This window comes from Salarias fasciatus, chromosome 2 (assembly GCF_902148845.1).
Source record: "Salarias fasciatus chromosome 2, fSalaFa1.1, whole genome shotgun sequence".
In the NCBI taxonomy this organism is placed as follows: Eukaryota; Metazoa; Chordata; class Actinopteri; order Blenniiformes; family Blenniidae; genus Salarias; species Salarias fasciatus.
The window spans coordinates 17976484-18000457 of NC_043746.1; the positions used below are offsets into that span (position 1 = coordinate 17976484).

The 23974-nt window shown below is 42.7% G+C and overlaps 1 protein-coding gene across 10 annotated transcripts; it reads left to right on the forward strand.

The window, feature by feature from the left end:
* Positions 1-23382, forward strand: map7d3 (MAP7 domain containing 3). Of its 10 annotated transcripts, none has more exons than XM_030116107.1 (20): positions 1-205; positions 7666-7767; positions 8085-8165; positions 8569-8732; positions 8904-9015; positions 9488-9571; positions 10836-10943; positions 11611-11703; positions 12039-12137; positions 13920-14045; positions 15848-15987; positions 17916-18046; positions 18135-18355; positions 19300-19429; positions 19954-20239; positions 20824-20877; positions 20969-21032; positions 21145-21313; positions 21794-22086; positions 22166-23382. In XM_030116107.1, the coding sequence occupies exons 1-20, from the start codon at positions 160-162 to the stop codon at positions 22171-22173; spliced, it is 2511 nt and encodes an 836-aa protein (XP_029971967.1). In that variant the 5' UTR covers positions 1-159; the 3' UTR covers positions 22174-23382. The 10 variants fall into 10 exon arrangements, with proteins under 10 accessions (XP_029971967.1, XP_029971968.1, XP_029971970.1 ...); XM_030116108.1 differs by having other exon boundaries at positions 15872-15987; XM_030116110.1 differs by lacking the exon at positions 12039-12137.
* Positions 23383-23974: the final 592 nt, after the last annotated feature.

A 23974-nucleotide genomic window follows, 5' to 3' on the forward strand; every position in this document is an offset into this window, starting at 1 on the left:
GGGTTCGGTTGTTGTGCCGCGGGGAGTCAGTCGGAGTGAACCATCTCACTTTTTTTAAGCCTGTCTCTGTTGTCCACGTCCGCGCGCCGTCCTAGTCCTCACCGGCTGCGATGAGTTGCGCGCCTCTGCGTTAGAAAACAGAAGAGAAACTTCATAGAAATGGCGGAGGGAGCCACGACTCTCAAAGGCTTGCGAGCCCAGATGGGTAAGGGAAACTTTAGCGGCCGTGTTTTTGCGAGTTCTATCGTGTCTGACCGTGTCACTTCGTGATGTTTGCGGGGCTGCAGCCCGCCGCGAGCCGGGCCGGTTGAACGGAGTGTACCGCGGCCAGCTTCTCCGGCTAAAGTAGCGTTAGCACACTGTCCGCTTTTATTCTGACAATAAGCCTAGAAAAATTGCAACTTCTTTTCTCCTTTTAAAAGTTCAACAAAATTAGGTCACACTTTTAGTTACTCCGGTAACTTTTTACGAAAAGTGGAATTGACGTGCACTCAAAGTGAAGAGCTAGCCTTTAGCTGAAGTTGTTTCGTGCTTGGCTGACAGCTTCTTTTTTTTTTTTTACCGCTGTCGACACTCTTTGCTTTCCTTTACCAAAGTATTCACTCGTTTCATGTCAACATGTCACAGCGTGATTGTGTTGCAGTAGCCAGGTTGACTCTGTAAGCTTTGGTAAGTGAAGCTGCTTTGTAGCTGGAGGTTCAGGAAGGCGCTGCTGTCATGTCTGTTGAATTAAAGATGACAGAGATCTGATTGGAGCTCACAGCACACATCAACAAGCAGCTTGTTCGCCCTGGTTGGAATAAACAAGATGCTACACACAATTAGTAATATCTAAAAGTGTCTTCTCGTTTTCTCCTGGTATTTATATTCAGGAACCAACTAATATTTTTTTAAAAAAAACCCAGACATTTTTAATATTATGGCAGTATATGTAGGCCCGGCCATTTTTTTCGTAGTTTCATTCAGACACAAGGCAATTCCCAATACTTTACAAGGAATTCAAGCAAATACATTTTAAAACAAGGCAAATAAGAATCTAATCTTTGTCGATTCAGATTATGAAGTACATTAACCATTAAATACATACGTCAAGGCTTTGATAACAGAAGTAAACGTAATGTACTGGTAATGGCTCTAACTCCGTAGTTGAAAGTAGATTATGTATTTATATGATCAAAAATTAATCACATTATTTTGTGACATTCAGAATAGTCTTTATTGTCATTGTTGAAAACAAAATTTGAAGTGTCATATGTGACCATATTAATATATAAGCGAGTACAATATTTAAATTCTAAGTCAAAATTATATTGGAATGGTTAATAAATCTACTTTAAAAAACGGTCAACCACACTGTCTCTCAATAGCAGCACAACTCGATGGAATTAGACATAAAACAGAAACTAAACAGATTTTCTGCCTCTTTATCCACTGCGTGTGTGTTGTCACCCTTCAGTGACTTTTGCTTTTAGCAGCATATTTTCACAGAATGTGTCTTCCACAGTGTGAGCTTCCCTTCACTATTCAACGCTGGTCGGCAGTTATGCTTATTTGTTGACATATGGCATTACCCCCCTGCACTCTCCAGGGAGGGCAACTATAACAATGTCTGACCTGAATTTGTGATAAAGCTGGAGGGTCAGACTCTGTCACACACACAGCCCTGATAGTTGCCTTTCATGAAACGTCTAGATGCTGCGATAACAAGGATTTGGTTCTGTGTTACAAACTGTTTTGTCAGGCTGAAGGGACTTTTTGGAAATGGTGCCATACAGGCCAACTGAAGCAGCAAAGTTTCTATCAGTGCTTTTCATCCACGCCTCAGTTGGCCCCTTCTACACTTAGACATGGATGTTTACTGTGTTTGCATCTGCGGGCATGAATGAATGAATGGTTTGTTATGGCTGGAGCAGCAGTTGGACTGTTTTTTTTTTTGTTTTTTTTTTTAAGTGTTTTAGGGTAAGAGGGAGTTCTCTGCATACCCCGTTTGGGTGTAGGCATCTGTTACTCCTGGCAACAACTGGACCATATTTTGCACAGATCTTCTTCCTGTTTCCCTGAACTTTCCATTCAGGAGTTTCAATCTGGAATTTACATCCACCCAATTCTGTGGTCGTATGAAAATATTCACCAAGTTCAGAATGATGTGTAGGAACCCTGGCTTTGTGAGAATGATGTTCTGGGTCTGCTCAGCCTTCAGTTAGAGCACAATAATAAAATCATGTTAGGAATTTTGCACAAGTGCACACTCATTTCCACAAGAATGTAAGAAAGGAGAAAATGAACCCTGCTATTATGAGGGGAGATCACACCACTGCAAGTTGTGCTGCAACACTATCTGGATTATTCTGCTTCAAAAAATACTGCTGCAAAATTAAAAGCGGGAGGAGTATCAAGAGAAGGAGTACAATTATAAAGTTTCCTGAATCTGTTAACTTTTCTTTGCTGCCGGTGTTCGCATGATTGTGTGTGTATATCCGTGCACACATACATGTAAAATTTGGTTTGCAAAATATGCAAATTTGCATAGAGAGTGGCTGTAGTCATCTGAGTGACTTTTTTCCTCAAACATTATGTGTGTTTCATCCATTCATCTTAAACATCCCTTCATTTAGTTTGGGGCCGTGGAGTGCTGGGGCCAGTCCCTCCTAACAAAGGCAGGGTAAACTTTGGACAGACCGCCTGTCCATCACAGAGCAGACAGAGAACCACACAGACACATCTCTGTGTCGTCATGTATAATAATTATTTTGTTCTTTTATTTTACATCATTTCAAAGTTACAGATGTACCTGTTACAGATGGATGTAATCCATACATCAGTTGTGACCGGAAATATGTGATAGTTGAGTTTTAAATTCCCATTTAAATCAAATCAAATCAAATTTTGTTTATATAGCACTTTTCGTATTAATAATAACAACGAAAAGTGCTGAACAGTAAAAACTGTCATAAAAACAAGAAGAATTAAAAAAAAAAATAATAATCTAATCTAAATTTAATCTAAATTCCAGCGTGTACAGAGGGCCAGGTGTGTCCTTGGATTTCCGTGTTAATTTGCTTATTATTCAAACCGCAGAATGCATCAGTGTTCAGTTGTGCCGAACAGAATGCAAGTGATATACTGCGATGCATTTTCACTGTATGGATTGGATGATTAGACCTGAACTCCAAGCAAAGATTGCAACTACATGTACAAATCAGTTAATGAATACATCCAAATTCAGTGTTTACATGTACTCCATATTTCTTTGCTTTTCATCATTCCCAGTATAAATCTACAATTGTTTTTGGAGTCAATAACTAATATTAAGACATGTAAAAAATTTTTTTTTTTTTTTTTTTTTTGCATGGAAAGTAGAATATCATTGATTTTGAAATTATGTTAATTTCTTTCAAGAAATTGGTACACGTCAACACAGAAACAACTCGGCAAACTGGGATGTGTCATCATTATCCTGCAAGCACTACAAATAGCCAAGGCTTACCTTTGCATGAGCAAGTCTTGATAATCCCACAGAAGATTTAGTGTGTGTACATGCATGTGTGTGCACGTTTGTGAGTGTGCATCGGCAGTGCCCTCAGCTCATGATATTACTCATAACATCACTATCGCTACTCACTAAATGAAACTGAACTAGTTGGCGGTTGAAGTTTTTCTTGATGTGTTGACCTTTGATGGTGTTTAGTTTGAGGTAAACATCCTTGAATAGTCTCAGTAGTCGGTGCCAGTGGTTGTCCAATTTATATTTAGCAGAGCAGACATTTCCTGTGCAACAAGCTGCTTAATTGTACCATCCTGCAGGGCACAATAAGGAACGAACCATATGAAAGAGTACTGGCCCACTGAATAACTCCTCCTCACATTTTACAATTTGCCCTCAATGCCACCAGTGCACGTCACCAATGTTGTCAAACATGTCCCAGTCTTTCTTGTTTAATAGAGGAATGCCTTTTGCTAGGATCTAATGTTGCGATGTGATCTAGACTGGTCTGCTTCCTGTTTTGTGTTTGGTCTGGCCTGCACAGCTGGGTCATCACTACCCGCCCCCCCGGTGGTCTTTACTGCAGCCATAATAACCCTGCAGCCTCGAGGCCGAGCCGTTTTCAGCCAATCAGTATATCTGATACACTCAGGATGTTTTTCTATTTCTTTCGTTTTAGCATTCATTCTAATAATACAGCACTGTAATAATAATCGTTTTATTTATAAAGCGCTTTCAATCAAAGTGCTGTTACATCAGGATTAAAAAACAGGCACTAAAAGCATCAACAATTAAACGTATAAAAACAAACATGCTAAAACAATAAAAAGACGGGTATCCTGCTCCATAATGTCGGCACACAGAAAGAAAAAGCCTGTTCCCCGTCCATCTTTTTAAGGATCTTTGTGACCTACTGAAGCCCAGTCCCCTGGGAGCACAGTACACGAGTGGGGGCATATTGGATCACCCGTTATGATGGAGCAGTTCTATTTACAATTTTGTATGTCAGCAGCACCTTAAAGTCTGCTCTAACCTGAACAGGTAGCCAGTGTACTGAAACACATAGCAGTAACAGTACTGTTTATACATGTCAGACTCGAAGTATTACCAACAGGATAGAATACAACGTAATGCTCAATAAACATAAAAATGTGTCTGATTAAGCTTTAACTTGAACTTTATTTTCTGAGCACCTTTTTTGCGGGTTGCTGCAGTTTGCTTTTCATATGACTGATAAATTGATAACAACATGATGATTATAGGGAACTGGTTTCCCACTGCCGTCTGTAAGGCAACATTTCTGCCCATCAGAAAGCTGTTAATCAGTCTGATGTATTATTGCCCACTGAGTTAATTGCCAGGTGTTTTGTTCTTCTTATATCTTCAAGATGAGGCCAGATTGATTCATCTGGCTGTGGTGATGTATGTTAATGTGTGCAGATCTCCATAGTGATGAAGTGATGTGAAACGGCTCCTCTGATTGGCTCTTTTCTTTGCAGGAGGACACCTGGCCCTCTTGAGATCTTGTGAGAAAACCCTATCTTTTCCACTGCTTCAAAAGTGCTCAAATCTATCTACACACCGATGTGTCTTACATAGGAGTTTTATAAAATGTCCATGTTGTTTCTGATTGTTATTTTCATACTTTCTCTTATCACTCCAGGACCAAGATGACCGTGAAACCCTGAAATTTACTGAACTCTTGATGGCAATAGGGAGGTGTATTAAACAAAATACTTCAGCGAGGCATGATTTGCATAAGTAGTCTGAATTGTTAAGCTCAACAGCTGCAACCTACTCAACCTGTTTGCTTTTTTTTTGGTCTGGTTTTACATCCAACTAAAAGGCTAAATATGTGGTTTTCTAACATCAGATAGCACGACGTGTAAAACCTGTCCTGAGCTTATGAATGTCACAGCAATCTCTCACTGTAAATATTGTTGTGATTTCATGAAAATCCTGCATTTTAAGAAGCTTCTGACACAGATGCTTTTCACTTTGAACCAAAATTGTGATTCTGATGTTGAAAACACATTATATATACATGCATCCATCCAACCACAGGTTATCTTTAAATCTACACTCTCACAAAGAAGAATTTTTCTCTGTCTTCATTGATGAATCAGCTCTTTTATCGAGTCCACTGTTTGTTTGATATAAGCTTGGCTCATTAGCAACGAAGTAGCTCCGTCTGTTTTCCCAGATGCAAAGGTGAATGTGTTGTCAGTGCGTCACCACACCAAAATGTCTATATCTCTGAGTCTGTACTGTGTGCTGATGGTGTGATATATTGTGCACTATAGAATACTGTTGACAAAACACAACAAACCATGTGAAGCCAGTGAGCTAATCCTTGCATCCTTGTTGACTTTGTGGCAATTTTTATGGTGATAATTGATTAAATGGTCAGTGTGTGTACATTTAATTGGAAATAGCTATTGATTGATGGGTCTGGTGACTGTTTCAAGATGTTTCTGTCTTGTTTACGTATGTATTTGTTTGGACTCGGCTCACATTTTTACAGTGGACCTGAAAAAGTCAGCGATAGTGAAATGACCTGTGAAATATCTGCAGACTTTGACCTTTTATAAGCTCCTTTGGCTGTAGAGCATCAGTGCTGCAGTATATGACTGAGAATCGGTTCATGGCTGCTCACCCTGTCATCTATGTCCAGGCTCTGGTAATCCCAATATGTCAACATGATTGCCTGTTGGCTTTAACATGTCTTCGTCTCATCTGCCATAAAGTACATTTCACTTTGGTTCAGACATGTGATGTGAACACAGCGTACTTAGTAATCTGCCTTAGTAAACAAAGCTTACCACTCAGTCTGCCATTGACACAACCACCCATTACATTTTCTGGTTTTCAGTAACAAGGTAGTGGATTGTAGCATTGAATTCCATACAGAGAGCAGGCCATGAGAACTGTAGTTTGCTTTTATGAAGGGCTCAGTATGACTGATTTCCTGTACAGTTACCGTGCAAAGTGTTTTGTTACTATGCCAGCAAATGGCAACAATATTAAAGACACAAAAAACAGAAATATAAAGATATAATAACTGGCATTCAGGAGTATTTAAAGTACTAGCAACTATTCTTCTATAAGGACCTGAAAGACAAAGATCCTGTTGGTGTCATGTGTTTCACTAACAGCTTTTCAGTGTTACTTTGCTCTCTGGTTGTAATGCAGTGGTGTTGATTTGGTTTATTTCCATGCAGGACCAAAACGTCTCAGCACAGTTATGCATCATCTGCTATGATGGTTCAGGATTCGATACGTACTGTCACATGTGACTCATCCTCCTCATAAATGTTGTATAAATGTGCTCAAAATATTCTTCTAAATAAAATTGAATGTTTGATTCCAAATGGCAGTAGTGGAGTGGGTGAGAGACTTCCAGAGCACATTTAGAAGAATTAATCAATAGTGTGACTATCACAGGACTGCCGATCGTTTTGCTCCTTGTCAGCAGATCTGTAATGCTGAATAGACACTAACGAGAAGGAAAGAAACCGGAGAAAGGACTGGTTTCAAGGCAAATAAAGCTTGATCATTTCCTCAATGCTTCCTTCCTTCCTGACCTTGTATCTCTCGACCACAATTTTGACGCGCCTGTGTTTGAAGAAAATGTCTGTAGTGTTTTGTACAATGGAAAACGATGATTTGCTTGCTGCCATTACAGATTATTTGTGTCACTGCAGTAGTGTGTGTGTATGAACTTCATGCACTCCTGACAGTGTAGCAGTGATTGTGTCTGAGTGGAAAATTGTCCTGTGCGTTTGATTGAATTTTGAAAGCCTGAAATATAACACACCATGTTCATTCTGGCTGCGTACTAGGAGGCTTGCAGTGGTCGGAATCTAGTGTCTCTGGCAGCAGTCAGCGCCTTCCTAGCCTGTCACAAAGAGCAGTGTATGACTGGCTGTAGGACTGACCATGAGCGGGCGGTCATGTCTGATAGCTGAATAGCTGGATTGTTGAGTAGCTTCAAAACCGTTGGATCTCTCTGGAGCTGGCATTTCGATGGGGAGTGAGCAAAGCACAGAGGGGAAAAAAAAAAACTTAACCAACTTTAAGTTTCCCCTAATATTATTTGACATTCCTGCTGTGGCAAACATGACGCAGTCAGTGTTTGATACTGTGTGTAAGCGGTGTCTTGAATTTTCTCTTCCATACAGCTGCTGCTGCACAGGCACAAGCAGAGGAGCGGCGCAGCTTGTCAGGGAACAGCCCAGGACCTACAGCCAACACAGCAGCTAAACCTCAGGGGTGTAGGCCAGGTAAATGACACCACACCTTGACACAGAAACCACTTGGTTCTCACAGATATTGCCCTGTCAACCCCGTCATTGTGTCGCATAATCTGAGCTATTAGATGCAATGCGATACACTTCCACCCGCTCAGTGTGGCTTACTGCGGCCTAGCCCCGGTCATCATCTTATCACTGTAACAGATGACAAAGCTCATTAATGGCAGTCACATGCACACATCTGCCTGCCTCCTGCAAAGCCTTTGTGTCAGTGCTCTCTCTATAATGCCCTTCGTGTTCTCTGTTTATGCTGCACATGTTTATATTATACACACTGATGCTTGCAGTCATTGACGGAGCTTCGCTTCGAATAGACGACCGACTGAGAGTGGCGAAGGAGAGGCGAGAGGAAGCAGAGAAACAGCAGGGTGAGATGGTGATCCTAAAGTCCATCAAACTACTTTGGCCAATGAAGAGATGTGATAAGTTGAAGGGAATTCTGATTGTTGAATAATTGTCTGCTGAATAATTGCTCAAACATTTCTTGATTTTTGTCATAAAGATAAATGTTTATCTGTTTAGAAATGACATGTGATGTCAGTTTGTCACATCATAAATTAAATTTTCAAAATTGTTATTGTATTTTTGCTCTTTTTTCAAAATTTAAGAAAAAAACATGACTAATTGATGAGTAATATAGATTTATTATTAATTGAAGTTCTTATTTCCCACTATTTATAGGCTTCACTTGAAGACATAATTCCACATGTAGAAAGAAGTTGAACTAACTTTTCCTCCTTTTATCTCTGCACGGCGTTCCTGTTGATTTAGCGTTGCGAGAATCTCAGATCATGGAGCGGGAGCGCAAAGCCAAGCTTCAGGTGGAGCGTCAGATGGAGGAGCGTCAGAAAAAGGTCGAAGAACAGCGAAAGAAGGAGGAGCAGAAACGACTGGCTGTGGAGGAAAAGAGGAAGCAGAAGCAGGAAGAGGAAAAGGTAGCTGCAACTCTGAGGGAGGCACAATTTTTCTGAAAGAAATGTCATTTGCATTAAACCACATGTTTTGAAATGCTAATTTTCAATGTTTAATTGAGTATGTAGTGCAATTGAGACTGTGGTAAATGCGAGTTCCCTAAATGACTTGCATTTCTCTGTTATTTGCTCCAGGAGCACTATGAGGCAGTGATGAGGAGAACTTTGGAACGGAGCCAGCGAGTGGAGCAAAGGCAGAAAAGATGGTCTTGGGGAGGACAGTCCCCAGATTCAGACACTCAGCGAGGTAAAAAGGCTCGTCCTCATCTTTTGATAGTGTGCTTGCTGTAGCAGGGAGAAAAAAGCAGATCTGTTTTATGGTTATTTCATAAGTATATTGCTTTTCGTCAAGACGACATGCAGATAAGTTCACAACATTAACTTATCTTACCATGGTTGGGAGTTAAAGGCTAGTCTCACTCAGAATCTACTGAGGAGTTAATTTGTTTTTCCTCTTCTCTCTGAAACTGCGATACATGCTTTACACCCAGATCATGGTTATCGAGACAGAAATACAAAGAGCAGTCTGTCATTTCGCTGGTCACCACAGACTCTTGCTCGCCTGTGTGTTGTGACTCGAGGCAGACGGTGTCAGGCAGAGGATGATGGCTTCCCGCCAGGTTTCACCGCTTCGTGTCGTCTTTCCTTGCATGGAGACGAAACCTCCCTCACCTGCTTGTGTTTTAGTGCTCCTCCCTGAGAGCTGTCTTTTCCCACAGGAGATTCTGATGCCAGGGCTTCATCTCCAGTAACTATAGTTATCTCTCCTGCCTCGCCAGAAAAGCCACCAAGGAATCGACAAGGTTTTTTTCATCTGTTGATATTTTGCTCACCAATACAGCAACCCAGCATGGACTGGCACTGGCACTACAGATAGCTGGTTACCTTCTTTCCCTCCATCGGCACTCCCAGCATCTCCCACCTTCCCCTCTACCACTCTAACTGGCAGCGTTTCACTAACCATTGTTGCACGGGAGCCTTTGTTCTGAAGTGCTTTGGGCCATTATCTAGAATTGGGCTTTTTCACCGCACAGTTTCATGGGGCTGGGCACCAGAATCCAATGAATGGATTTAACATTACCTCTGTACACGTGGATATGTTCTGCCAAAAAGTTGTTTTATTTAGACTACCTTAGTGATGCCTTCATTTTGCCTTTCAAATTGAGCAAATAATCAGAACTCACTATCCTGAACAACCAGGAATTGTCAGTGTGAGCTTGCAGCCTTTGTTAATGTTCACATGTGCACCAACAGCACATGATCTGCTCGAGACCACGAGGACAGTGGAAAACATCCCTGTGTTGGGAAAAACAAGTAGACAGAGATGCACTCTAGGAAGCGCTGGTGTACCGAAATGAAGCTGTTGAAGGCTCAGCAAATACACAACCTAACAGAAAAGCAGCAACGTTTGTGAAAGCGTGAAGGGACATGGAATTAGTTTCAGTCAAGTGATCTCATTTTGTTAGCAAACATGACTCCCTGTACAATTTTTGGAAACATTTATTGAAATGTTGAAGCCTGTACGTTTTTTTTTTTTTCCCCCCCCTTTCTGTAAAGCGATGATATTGAAAAATGAATTCGCAATTCGATGAATGATTTAAAACTGTTATAGGTTTCGTTTATCTTGTTTTAATAGCAAAAGCAAGAGCGTTTTGAACACAATCCAGGTTTCGAGTGGATATTGCCCAGCCCTATTGTCATGCACTTTCAAGTCACATGGGTTACTCTGCATGGAAGCTGACTTGAATGGTATTGAATAGAGAGCTCATATTTATCTGGCACGGACAGTGTGATGTTGTTGATGCTCTCCTCTTCGGAGAGGCACATCATCAGCATCTGTTTACTAACCACATTTTCTGGCTTTAAAAGTACACTGACTATGTCAGGTTAGGTATTCAGTTATCACTCAGTTGTTAATTTTTGGAAACAACAAAGCACATAATGAATAAATTGGATCATTTTAGCAGGACTTTGTACTCCCTGGTGTGCACCCAGTTTCCCTCCTTCGCTGCTTAGCCTCCTGTGTAAATCCCGCCTCCCTTGTCTGTCTCTCCTCCTCCCTCCTAGTGGACAAGCGTTCCACATCCACCATGAACCTGAAACAGCCGTCTGAGGCTGGTATCAGCAAACGCCTTTCCTCCTCCTCTGCCACCCTCATCAAATCACCTGACAAACGTAAGTCTCCTCCCCTCCCCTCCCTCCTCGCTTCCCTCAGTCCCCACCCTCCTCCTCCTCCTCCTCCTCCTCCTCCTCCTCCTCCTCCTCCTCCTACCCCTCCTGCACTTCCCTGCTGTGTTTCCCAACCGAATGTTTAAGATGATATTATGTCATTAACCACGTGACTGTGTTTATGTGATAATGTGGGTATATGTAAGCTTTCCAGATGAGCTGAAACGAGCCTTTCCCAATTAAAATCTTTTAACATAAACTGAAAACTAACCTCTGTTTAGATTGTAACACAAGTTCACAGGACCACTGTGGTGTTGGTAAAAGCATGTCTCTGGTTCAAGAGGACACACTTAAATGCGTTCAGTGCATAACGAAGTTTCAAAATGTCATGGTCCTTTAATTGCCACATGTATATATCCTGTTTCTTTTCTACTCTTATAAATAATGAGTTCTATTCTTTAAACAATATTTTGAGCATTGTTCAAAAAATATAAAATCAAATTCAGTGGGCTGAATGAGTTTTTTTACAGATTTTATGCACTGTCATATCAATTTTCCCCTCTGACAGCATGAGCACGTTGTCATTTTTAATATAATTACAGATTTATCCTCATATCCTTGTGCGAGAGTGTGATGTAATATTATCAATGAGTGTTTCATCATTGTCTCTCAGGTGTTAAGCCGAGGAGTTCCTCTTGTAACCGGTTGCCTAGCAATGGCAACGCTGCTCAGGCCAGTAAGGAAGACGGCAAAAAGCAACCGACAGGTGCAAAAGATCCCCTCTCCATCCCACATGACGCTTTCATAACAAAGATGGTGTGCAGTATGTGATCTGTCACGTTATACATTCGCTGCTGTCCCTCTCAAGGCTTTCACACGACAAGCTACTGCTGCTGCTTGTTAAATCGACTCTGTTTTAGAGGAAATCGGGTAGCTTGCAATTAAAACGCTTCTCCTGTTCTGCAAAAATCATCTTTGGAAGTGGGGTGAGCCCATTCAGCGCTAACCTGGTGACTCGCATCAAGCCAAATGGAGCGCACATGACTCCCACTCCCCCCTGTGCCTGCCTCCTGATCTATAACTGCACTTTCGTATTTGTAGGCAGCTCCGTCAAGACGAGAAGTTCCTCCCTCACGCGAGTAAGTGTGGGCAGAGGACAAACCCCTGCCAAGCCTGATAAGGGGACAACGGATGATCAAGGTGGCTAGCATGAACAATCAGCATGCGTTGCCGAGGCCTTCCTCTGTGAATAACAAGCATGTGGCTCTGATGTTGAAAAGGCTTCCTCATTCTCAATGCACTTGTTTCACTGTCTTTTTGCTGAGAATTATCTGGCCTAAAATCTTCATTCATCTCGATTCAGTGTCGGGGAGCTTAAGGATGTTCACTAGCTGGCCATCTAATCTTACTGCATTTATTCTCTATTCATTAATGCTCTCCAACAAGCACGTTCTCCATTTGTTCCATTCGCCCTTCAGCTGCAAATTTCTTCTTTGTGATTTATTGGAACGCAGCTCCTTCAATGAGCGCTTTAACCTTTGTGCTGTCTGAATCTTGCAGATCCCACTACACCCTGAACCGTGCCATGTTTCTCACTGACTGCTGATTCTGTATTAACCTTATTTGTTTTCTTTTTATATGTCAACACAGGTTTTGTTCTGTGGCCTGACAGCATTAACACAGTGTATTGTTTTCCTGTCACAAAGCGTTGATTGTTTATTCCCTGGAAGATGACGTCTCTGTTGGATTTCAGTCACTCGTGCTTCAGTGTGGTGTGTGTCAGTGCCATCCTGCCACCGCGGCCCCAGAGCGCAGGCGTGACCCCAGCACCTCACTCTTGTGCCATTAACCACAAATGCTTTTGTTTGTCTTTTAGCTACATCGTGCAGCAGCAACTGTAACCCTGTTCCTGTCATGTAAACTTGTATGTTGTGTGTCGTTAACCCCTGTAATAATGTAACACATTCACAAAGAAGCATTTCATGCCTACAAAATTAAACCATTATTTAACCTCAGTTAATATACGCAAAGTTAACTCCGTAACCACAGATCTGAGAAACGTACTTTTCCTTTCTAGATGCATAGCAGCAAGCCGCTCTGCCATTCACCGTAGGCTGGCACTCAACAGTGAACTGAAACCAAGTCTGTCGGCAGCAGATGTCATCTCAGTGAGGGGTTTTAAAGGGAATGAGTCGACATGTCCTTATGAGGAGCGAGTGTTGAGGGACATGTGGCCGAATCAGTCAATGAGCTCTTAAACTCCTCCTGTGGTACAATATCTCCTTTGTAGTCTGAATGGGGAATTTTGAATTCTTCATTTCCTGGGGGTAAGCCGTGTTTGTTTCTGCTGTGGAAAATGCATTTGGTCAGCACTGACTACCAAATTACACGAGGAGCCTCTGTCAGCCTCGTCTTTTATAAGATGTGAAATTTGATCAGTTTTATATCTTGTCAGTTGGCAGCATTTCACAGCGGAAGCTGAAGACGGCTTCTGCCTCACCATCACTTGACCCATCATTTTAATCCCGTCTGTTTCACTTGTCATCTTCACCCCCAATAGTATTTCTTTGCTGTCCTTGAAATTCATTAATGGCTTATTTCCCCGTCAGCGCACCTTCCTCAAGGAACCATTGATTAGACCTTATTGTCTACTTGGATATCTGTTTTACCTGATCTTCAATTCCCAGACAATCGGGTCTTTTATCTGTCTCAGTAGTTTTCCATGGTGCCCTTGACTTGCTGTTTTTTTTTATTGTATTCCTCATATTGAATACTGTTTGAAATTAAAAGGGTAATCACTGTTAAAAAGGACCCATGTAAGATTATGGAGACATGACCTTTGGTTCTGTATGTTAATTCTGTCCTGTAAAATCACATGGTGACCTTTCTTTTGCCTCCATTTCCCATTTTCATCCACTCCTCTTTCCTTCTTGGCCTTTTTGTCCTCCTCTGCTGTTCTCCGGTGATTTTTCGGCCGTGTAGCTCGCAGGCCACCGGTCAGTACTGTGGAAGGAGAGATCCTTAGTCGCCTGCTCACCCCCACCCAGGCCTCACTAGCTAGGAGCAAGAGCGCCGCCGCCCTGTCCGCTGAAGGAACAATTGCTCCAGGTAACCTCCACTTAGGAGACCCTGACAAGGGAGGAGGGATGGCTCAACACGGACCCCGGTCCTCCATTCTGCAGCCCTGATTTCACCGCTAGAAAGTCCATCCAGTTACCCTCAGTGTCACTTCATTAGATGAGTTAATCCCAGTGCCGTGCTGCAGACTGCTTTGCTTGTGGAAAGGAGCGGTGGCGTCTTGGTGGTGGATTTGCAGAAGCCTGTTCTCGGCTCCTCTCGTTTTAAAAGCCTCTGTTGTCGCGATCAGCTGTTTATGTATGTGCTGTAATGATTTTGCTGCAAAGTACACTCATGTGAGAGAACACAGTTACTCAGTGGAATATTGATGCACACACACACGGGTTTCGGTTCACATGCGCCCTCGCATCTAAACACAATTGGCTGTTGTGCGCTGAGCCGAGCTGAGCAGGGCAGTCCTGGCCAGGAGCATTTTTTTCAGCATCTGAGGAGCCTCAGAGTCCATGCTGGGAGATTTACGCTTAAGCTGCTTACCTATTGGTTCTGGTTACGTCAGAATGAGACTGTTGTGCTGTCCCGTGTGTTCTGGCAGCGAGTGCCGGGGACTCTATAGGCTCTCAAAGTCACACAAGTCAAATTTTGTGATGGCTTTTTGTGAAATTCTCTTCTGAAACTGGTTCTTTTTTTTTTTTCCTTTGCTCTCATTGGCTCACTTCAGTGCTTCGCATGTTATATGAACAGTTTCTTTATTGGACCCTCTGTGACATTAATGACCTACAGTACATATAACCAAATGGAAGCACATCTCAAAGCTGACACCGTACACCCGGCATCAGTTTTGGGTTATGTTGTTTATTGAACAGCCATTACAAAGCCATTAGCGGCTATAGATCTCCTGCTCAGTATAGCCCCAGTAGAAACATGACTCATCCCCATTAGTGGAAGCAGTGACGGCTCATGACTGGTTGAATTTCATTGTGGCGGCCGCTGCTCGGCACGCAGTCAGAATGAATTACAGAAGACTTCTGCGGCCAGGCTGTTGCAGGGAGAGTTGTCCACGTCTTGGGATTACGACGGTTAATCTCTCAATCTGACACAGCAAGCCAGGGGAAGGGCACTATTTCCTCTTCAGGCTAAATTTAAACTCGCTGCTAAAGACAGTGCTTTCAGGCCATCATACATTACAGTTACTTTAAGACAGCATTTCAGAGAAGTTGCTCCTGTTTATATACTCTGATAATCTTTAAATGACACCAGGTTTCCTGTTTAATCTGGATGCTGCAGTACGACGGATTTAATGACTAATCAGTACAGAGTGCAAGAGATCACAATATGAGCATTCACTGTGTTGATTGTACTAATAAGTCTGTGTGACGTGTGTGTGTGTGTGCTGTGTTTCTGTTGTTGGTGGTAGTTTTTATGTAATGTGGTGCTAAGTGTTTGGGTGTGTTGCCTGCAGAAGCTTGGTACTTGTGGAGTGTTTTTACTTTTTTGGGGTGTGATATTGTTTGTTTATTTTCTTTGCTTGTCATATCCGCAGTGATTGCAGCCAAGCCAAAGCTTATGAAGTCAAGCTATTGCTGACATAAAGTGCTATGTCTAACAACTGGCTTTTTTTGTGCTCTTGTCCCCTTACATAACCACTCTCCTCTCTTTCAACAATCATCTGCCACCATCCCCTCCACTACCCTCCCCGATCTCTTCCCCCCCCCCCCCCCCCCTTGTTATTCTCTCTTCTGGCTCTTCGCTGCTTTGCTGCCCAACTCGGTTGCTTCTCACTCCTCCCATTGGTTGTGCCCCCCTGCTCCTGCGATGACTGTGTCCTTTACCAGAGTGTCACCTGTGTCCTCGCTCAGCCTCGGCCAGCCCCCTGCACCCACCGCGTGGTCCGGTGCGCAGCCGCAGCATCGACCGACAAAAGAGCGGCATGACCACGTCCGTGTCGGCCGACGGAGCCCTCGACCCTTCACTGGTGAGAAAACCCTCTTCGCGTTGTTGCGACTAACTCCTGCGGCCCACAAAAGGAAACTGTTCGAAATGGACTTCAATAAAATTAATAAAGTATGTTTGAGTAACTTGAACTGTTGATCTCAGTCTGAATGTAATAAGATCATGCAGGATTAGTTTACATTGCTGTGAGTTAGGTCGGCCCAGCTGATAAGAGCAGCCTGGATGTGATGGTACATCTGATTGTGTCTGTATTCAAAATACAAAGAGATGACAGAGCGGGCGTGAGACCATGGAGCTGTTGTGTGCTGATCTGTGAGCATAAATGATTTAAATTTATCAATAATTCTTGAAAATGCACATTTTAAGATGACAAAATTTAATCATGCAGACACTACAAGGCAGAGTTTTTAAAACCACTTTTATGAGCTCGCAGTGGTATCGTTTTATTCCATTTTAAATGGGAACTTGCTACATCTTTTGAAAACATAAACATAGTTGGTGGGCGAGACTTTTTGAGAGGGTCCTGGATAAAAAAGGTCGACTTGAAAACGTTGAAAGTGTTTCAAATGGCTCAGAGGCCAACTAAGACTGATTTACACCCAAGTATCCTGCTGCATTTGCCTGTCAAAGTATCTCTGCAGGATGGTAACCATAGGGAAATATAGTTCCTGCAGCTGTTCTCTGACCTTTGTAAGTTGAATATAACTTAATTTAATCTTTTATTGTGCACCTGATTATCAGTCACATCTCTGCTCTCGCTCGGTGGCGTATAGAGCTGAGCTCTCTCTCATAACCTGACTGTCCTCCTCTCTGACTATGAAAGGCTTTATTGTCATTGCATGAAACAAAGAAATCCATAGTGGGCCGACTCTGCCCAGATCAGGCCATGTAAAGCAGACCCCACCCAGACTCATACGCCCGATATCTAAAGCGCACTCTGGTTTAGAGATGATTGAAATTCAAGACTTCATGATCCTGAATCAGAGGTTTTGTGGCCTGTAGGTTAAATTCATCTGCAATGCTCAATGAGTCGGGCAGCTTTATCAGTCCATGTCATTTTGTATAGATTTAATGTCATAGGAACTGTTTTTTCAGTTTTTTACCTATTCCTGCTTCGTATTGAGGCATCTTAAGTCTGCTTGTGTGTCTTTGCAAAACTCCAGTCCAAACACTGACTCTCAATATTCTTTTCTTGTTAAAATCATATACTCCTATAAACAGAAAATTGCTATTTTTATTTACTCTTCACAGAACCAGCACCAAAAACAAGAACAGTTTCTTTCATTGATAGGAAATAGTTTTCCCTTCTTTTTGTTTCCCTCAGTAATCCGTTCACATAGTTTCAGGTGTGCAGTACAGTGGATATTTGTGTCTGAGCCGTTGACCTTGGTGTGATCTGTCCTGTTTACCGTACTAAACTTAGCTCATCAACCTTAGAGAGAGATCAATCGAAACCTTTTATCACCGTCATGTGCCATTCAAACTAAAAGATGCAGAGAAAGACAGATGTGATCGGAGTTGTACTTGTTTTGATAAGAGTCCTTGTAGAATTGGGACGGCAAGCTTATGTGTGCAAAAAGAGATGAAGCAAATTGAAAACATCCAGATAAAATATATGTTTCTACTCGCGGAGCTTTTGAAGAATACCTGCTCTTTTGTTGTTACAAAAGAGAGCATTAGAGGGCGTGATCACATGTGCAAGACGAGACAGTATTTTATATACAAAATAATTTTGAGTGAGTACATTTTTTTCTCCTACTAGATACTGTAGATTTGGATTACATTTGATTTTAGGCTTAGTTTTTCTTTTTCCTCGATTTTCTAATTGAATGCATCAGCTATGCAAGTTTATGACATGGTCATATTCATGACAAAGACTTATTTTAGTGATTTGCCAACTGTTTTAAGTCAGTGGTTCTGCATTACTTCCCTGTCTGTGTGGTCCTGCAGAAAGAGAAACGGTTATCATCACCGGGTGGGCAACGTCCCGCCTCCCCTTCCTCTACGCTGGTGCGCAACCGCTCTCCGTCCCCGGCCCCCAATCCATCTCCAAAGAGGACCCCTTCGCCTGGAGCAGCCAAGTAAAACACCGCACTGCTTCATTCAATACAAAAAGGCGTATTTCAATTTACCATAATCAGAAATAAGCTCACACTTCCCTCTTGACAGGTCCAGTTCCAAGATGCGCCCACCATCACCAGGTGGAATGAAACAGCGCCCCCCATCTCCACAGTCCACATCTAACAAGCCCCCGCCCATCCAGAAACCGTCTCTCACTCCGACTGGGCCGCCCATGTTACGGAAAAGAGACTCCAAGTCTAAGGACATGTTTCCTGTCCAAGCTACCACTCCACAGTCCTCCGAGCCCACCAAGACCAAAGAGAAAGAGGGTGAGCAGAAATCACAGTGCAAACAAACGCAGATGATCAAAGTATCAATGTTTTTCAGAACTGATTTGTTTTTACCGCAGCGTGTAGACATGCAGCCACTTTCAGCAAATCATATTCCCTGTAATACCTGTGCCTTATGAATCCCATGACTTTTTTGCATCAATTTACCTCGAGTGAGATTAAAATACATCCCTTGTGTTCATGGTTTAGCTCTACTTTTGCAAGCAGTCAGTTTGATTTGAAGATAACACGTAATATCAGTTTTTACAGCCCAACAGCAAACAGAACGGTGCTCGTCTGAACGTTGTAAACTGGCATGGCAGCGGCTTTGGTTGCTATAAATCTCAGTAGAGCAGCAGACCTATTAAGAAGTCCCAGCTGGCCTCGCATCCTGTCACGGATCTGGAGTTTTGCTGCTTCTGCCACCTGCTGGAGAAACTAGTGTTCTGCAAGAACACATATAGAACACACAAGGCCGTTATCTTGTCTGCATGGCAAATTGGTGGCTTTAGAGCTGCCATAAAATTGTGTCAGTGTTTGAACATACAGATTAGACTTTTATTATGATATTATGATTGTTCTGACAACAAATATTAGCAATTTTTATTGAAGTGTAATGAGACTTTAGAGTGCAGGGAGTAATGTACTGGGCTCCATGTGGATTCTCCAGGAGAATGGTGTCAATGACTTTTCAAAGGCGAGATCATGTGAAAGTTACACAACACTGTATCAGACCATTTTCTTTTCTATTATGCTTTTGTCTTCCTCCGTCACGGCTATCCTCCTCCACCAATCGCGACCTCTCTCCCCTGAGTTTACTCATGCTCGAGTTTCCCATGAAGGGCCTGATGCCGAGCCCTCGGGTCAGCGCCGCTTTGATAAATGTGTGACACCGAGCCGAGAGTGCTAAACTTATCTCCTCTATTTGTCTTTCTGCCTGTCAGACGCAAAGGCCACGGCGGGCACTAACTCAGCTGCCGAGGCTGCCAAGATCCTGGCGGAAAACCGAAGACTGATGCGAGAGCAGAAGGAGAAAGAGGAGCAGCTGAGGGTGCAGAAGGAGGAGGAGGAGAAGTACGATCACTGGCACTGAAAAATGAGCACCGTTTCTTTTTCCTTGTTGGTTGAGTCACAGTTAGCAAAAAAAGCACTCACATTGTTTATTTGATGGAAGCACAGTTGTGCTTCTTTGGTTGAAGTACTTTTACAGGCAGTGAAAGTTCCAGTTCTGAAATGTACAAAGATAAAAGGAATGTTTATTGTTATGATGCATTATTGATGGAATCCTAAACCTTTCAGATGTTATTGGCAATGGCCATACGCACCTATATAAAGACGCACACAAAGTAAAAAATTATTGACATTGTGATACTATGTTTGTCAGTGTGGAGACACTTGGCCATGCTTTTATAATAGGTTCTTAGATTTATGTGCCATCAGTACACATTTAAGATTGCATTTGTCTCTATTGTACTTTTTCCACTGATAAGGATATTTTATTCTATTCTAAATGGGAATGTTTGATGTGATCGCTAAACTTCTTCATGTAATTGATTGCACATCATGTTTTCTTAGTTTCTAATTTGTCTTTATTTCAGGTTGAGGAAAGAAGAAGAGAAGCGTTTAGCCGAGGAGGCCCGACTGAAACGTCTGGAGGAAGAGAAGAAGCTCGCGGAGGAAAGGAAAATGAAAGAAGAGGAAGACGCTCGTTTGGCAGAGGAGGAGAAGGTGAGGCTGGCAGAAGTGGAAGCGCTGAAACAAGCCGAACTCCAGAAGGAGCGGGAGGAGGCTGAGGCCAAGGCCCAGGAGGAGGCGGAGAGAGTCCGCCAGGAGAGAGATCGCATAATGCAGCAGAACCAGGAGGAGCGAATGCAGAGAAAGAAGGTATGACGGCCAGATGGCTCCTTTTCTTCTTCTGTTTTCTCTCACTCTCTGTAGTTTGCAGGTTTTTAAGATTAAATATTCAGGAAATCTGAGATCCACCTGTAAGCACTGCCACTTCCCCTTCTCTCTCTAGACAGAGCCCCCCATCCAGTGTCTGAATTCAGATGTTACATTGAAAATTAACTACTTTAACATTCAGTCCTTAGAGTTGATGAAAAGACTTTAGAAGTCCATGAGAAATTTGGCAGAACATTAGTCTGAAGATACTTTAAAAGAGAGGGTTTCAGATCACAGTGATTCAGAAGTTTCAGGTTCTTCCCAGGAGGTTTTATTAAGAACATTCAGGATGTTGTTTCTCTCCTCTCTGGTGTCATTTTATGATCGTGGCCCAGTGAGATAAAACAGTGCTGTATGTGACCTGTGGGCTAAATAGGTTTGTCAGACTGGAGGAAAGAAGTTGAACTTTGTTTTTTTGCAGAGTGGCTGCATCAAGATTTAGTCACAGAAATCCAAGTTCACAATTTTTATGTGATTGAATTTTAGCGTTACAAATGAGTATTGAAATTATTTTCCCTCTTCTTCAGAGAATTGAAGAGATAATGAAGAGAACCAGAAAAGGGGATCAAGGCGACTTAAAGGTGAGAATTAGCATTCATGCGTGATGATGCTTGTTTTTGTTTTTGTTTTTGTTTTGTTGTTGTCGTCATGCTGGTCTTTCTCTCCATGCAGAGAGACGACGATAAGCAGGACATTGAGGATGATGGAGAGGACCCGATAAACTGTGAAGCTGCAGGTCAGTGTTGTCCAGCTTTTCACTGTTTACATCCGCTTTACATGAGTGGTTGGTTTGTGTAAATTTGAATAAGTCTCTCCGTGACCTGTGACCTTGGGCTGTTTTTCCATAGACAATTGTGACGAAGCAGACATGGTGGCATACAGAGAGGAATGTGATCTGTCCTCCGGCGACCCCGCGGTGGCACAGGAGGAGTCTTTGGGCAGCGTGAACGGCAAATCAGAGACGGACGACAAGGAGAATAACAACGGCACGAGTCCAGACGACAGTCAGGCAGGAAGGTACGAGTATGAAGACAAATGAAACCCACACACAGCCTGCTGATCACTGCTGACAGGAAGCTAGCTCAGAATATAAATCAGGAGTGAAACCATTAACCTCGGATAACCCACTTCTGTTGGGTCGTGTTTAAAATTCCACTGACAACACAAATAGAAGATTAACACAACTTTGTCTTTTTCTCAAAGGCAAATGTGTTTGTGTAGAAAACAATGCCCCGAGGATCAGAAGTCTTCAAGAAATGAAATGATATATTTGTGTTGTGATTTTCTATGTTTTCTTTGAGTTACTTTGTCTCGGATTATGGAATAGAAGCAAATTACTTTTAGTTTTGACCTTTTGATTGTTCATTGACGTGTGATTCAAATCCACCTTGAGAATTTTTTTCCATCACTTTTTTTTGTGCCGTTAGAAGAATTATTTTACCAATTTAAAAAAAACACTTTAATAACATTTTCAGTGTTTCTCTTCTCTGTCTCTAGTCCAACTCCCAAAGAGCGTCTCGTGGAGGGTTCCGAGTTCGTGAACGAGCACGATTCCTCCAAGGTGGGTTTGGTCTCGAGCCTCAACGGGAAATCCACCCAGTGGAGCTTCGAGGAGCTCATCGACGTCAACGCCCACCCGAAGACCCGGCCCCTCATCGAGGCCGAGGACTGTAATCAAGTCTTGATCAACTGTGACGGAAACTCCGACGGGACCAAAGTAGCCTTCGAAGACAAGGAATCCCCCATCAACGCACTGCATCCCTCCAATCAACCTTTAGAAGCCATGTCAGGTGAGGCGGGAGCCGCACGGCCTCCCAGCTGAGATCATGTACGTTAAACACTAACAGCTTTCTGTTTTTGCCATCGCAGAGATTTGATGCCGTGGCCGCCGCTGAGTAGCCTTCTACTGTTGCACTCCTGAAGTTCCTGTCCAGCTGAGCTCCTTAAATCCTCTGTCAGTTCCAGACAGCTTCCTCCTCCTCCTCCTCCTCCTCCTCCTCCTCCTCCTCCTCTTCCTCATGAGGTGAAGTGGAAAGACAACCCTGAGTGCACGCCACGCCGCGAGGAAACGACTATATTAAAGCTATAAAATGAAACAATGTTATACTTCAGGGAAATTCAGCGTGTTCCTTCCGTGCGTTTGCTCACTCTCGGCCTCTTTCCTCTTTCTCTTCTGTTAACTTCCTTCTTCCAATTTCGTGTCGAGTTTTGATGATGTTTTTTAAGAGTTTTTTCGTTGTCCGGAGTGCATTGTTGTAATTTATTAATTGTGGCTTCTTTGTTAATGTAATTATTATCATACGTTTAGTATTTTTCCTTCTCCTGTACGAGAATATTCCAGGACAGGTGCACATTAGAATGTGTGAATTATACATCTTGTGAACTAATGGAGGAAACATTCTGCTTTGTCAGGATTTTTTTTTTCCCCCCAGTGGGCAGAGCGTCGTTTGCATGATTCATGGAAAATTACTTGACTAGCTGCTTTTTGCAGCATCCAGTAATATGGCCTTACCATTTTTCTCTCTCCCAGCTTCTAAACATCAAGTGCAAATCTTCTAAATTGGTCGTGCTGAGGCTCATAAACGCACAGTTTTAACTTCCAGCCACGTGCTTTCTCTGGGAGTTCTCTGCTCCTCTCACTCACTGCGCCTCAGCTTGTGTTTCCTTCTTTGGCCACAAGAGGGCTCACAATACTCGGAGGCTGAATCTGTTGTGAATTCGCTCATTCAGTGGTGTGACTCTGGTCAAGTTAGGTCTCGACGTCTGTACATAGGGCTTGTGTTTACTAACATGGTTGTGATTTCCATGAGTCTTGAGTTGGACTGAGTTTCATTCCCATAACTTCACTGAGAGCGTCTGCTCCGCTCAGCTGTTCAGGTAACACACACACTTAAAGCTGAACTCTAACACTCTCATCGCTGCTTCTTAAGGGGACAGGCGTTTGTTACTGAACTTGAATGTTAGGCTGTCTAGCTGTGGAAATGTTGTGTGATCTGGTTTTAGCGTGAATATCCAACCGTTGGTTTGCTGGTGTGACTTCCTCTTTAATTCCTCTGACACACTTCACACTAGCTGCTACTTCTGACAGAGAAAAAAAGCATTTCAAATATTTTGTATGGTTTGGAATTGGGCTGTTTGTTTATATCTGAAAATACATTTCTACATAAATATATTTAAGCGTTACTATATATTATGTATATGATCAGTATTAGGCCAAGGGAGCCATGTTTTAGGGTGAAGTGGCTCCGGCTCGAAGTCTCTGTTTGTGACTGTTGGTTAGGATGCAGTTGGGCTGGTGTCCTGGAAATACAATATTTAAATAAATGAAGGGGCCAACCGGGGAACCACGAATACATGTTCTTCTTACAACAGCGTTTGTTGATTTCAGCCCCATCGAAAAGCCCCAAATCAAACGTTGACACTGGGACGGCGGCGTCGACGTGCCTGACCCACATCGGGGATCATGGCGGTGCCTCACTTTGTTTTTACTGTCATCAGAAACACGTTATCTTTGATGGGTGGCGTATCGGCTCAGGTTTCCACTGTTCATGTAGCCCGAGGAGAACACATTCACCCAACTGAACAAGTGTTTTGTGTGTGAAATCGAGAAAATTCCTTTGCTTGAATCTTCAAAGCAGGAGGTTTTGGGACCTTGTTTTGTCTTTTTTTTTTCTTTTT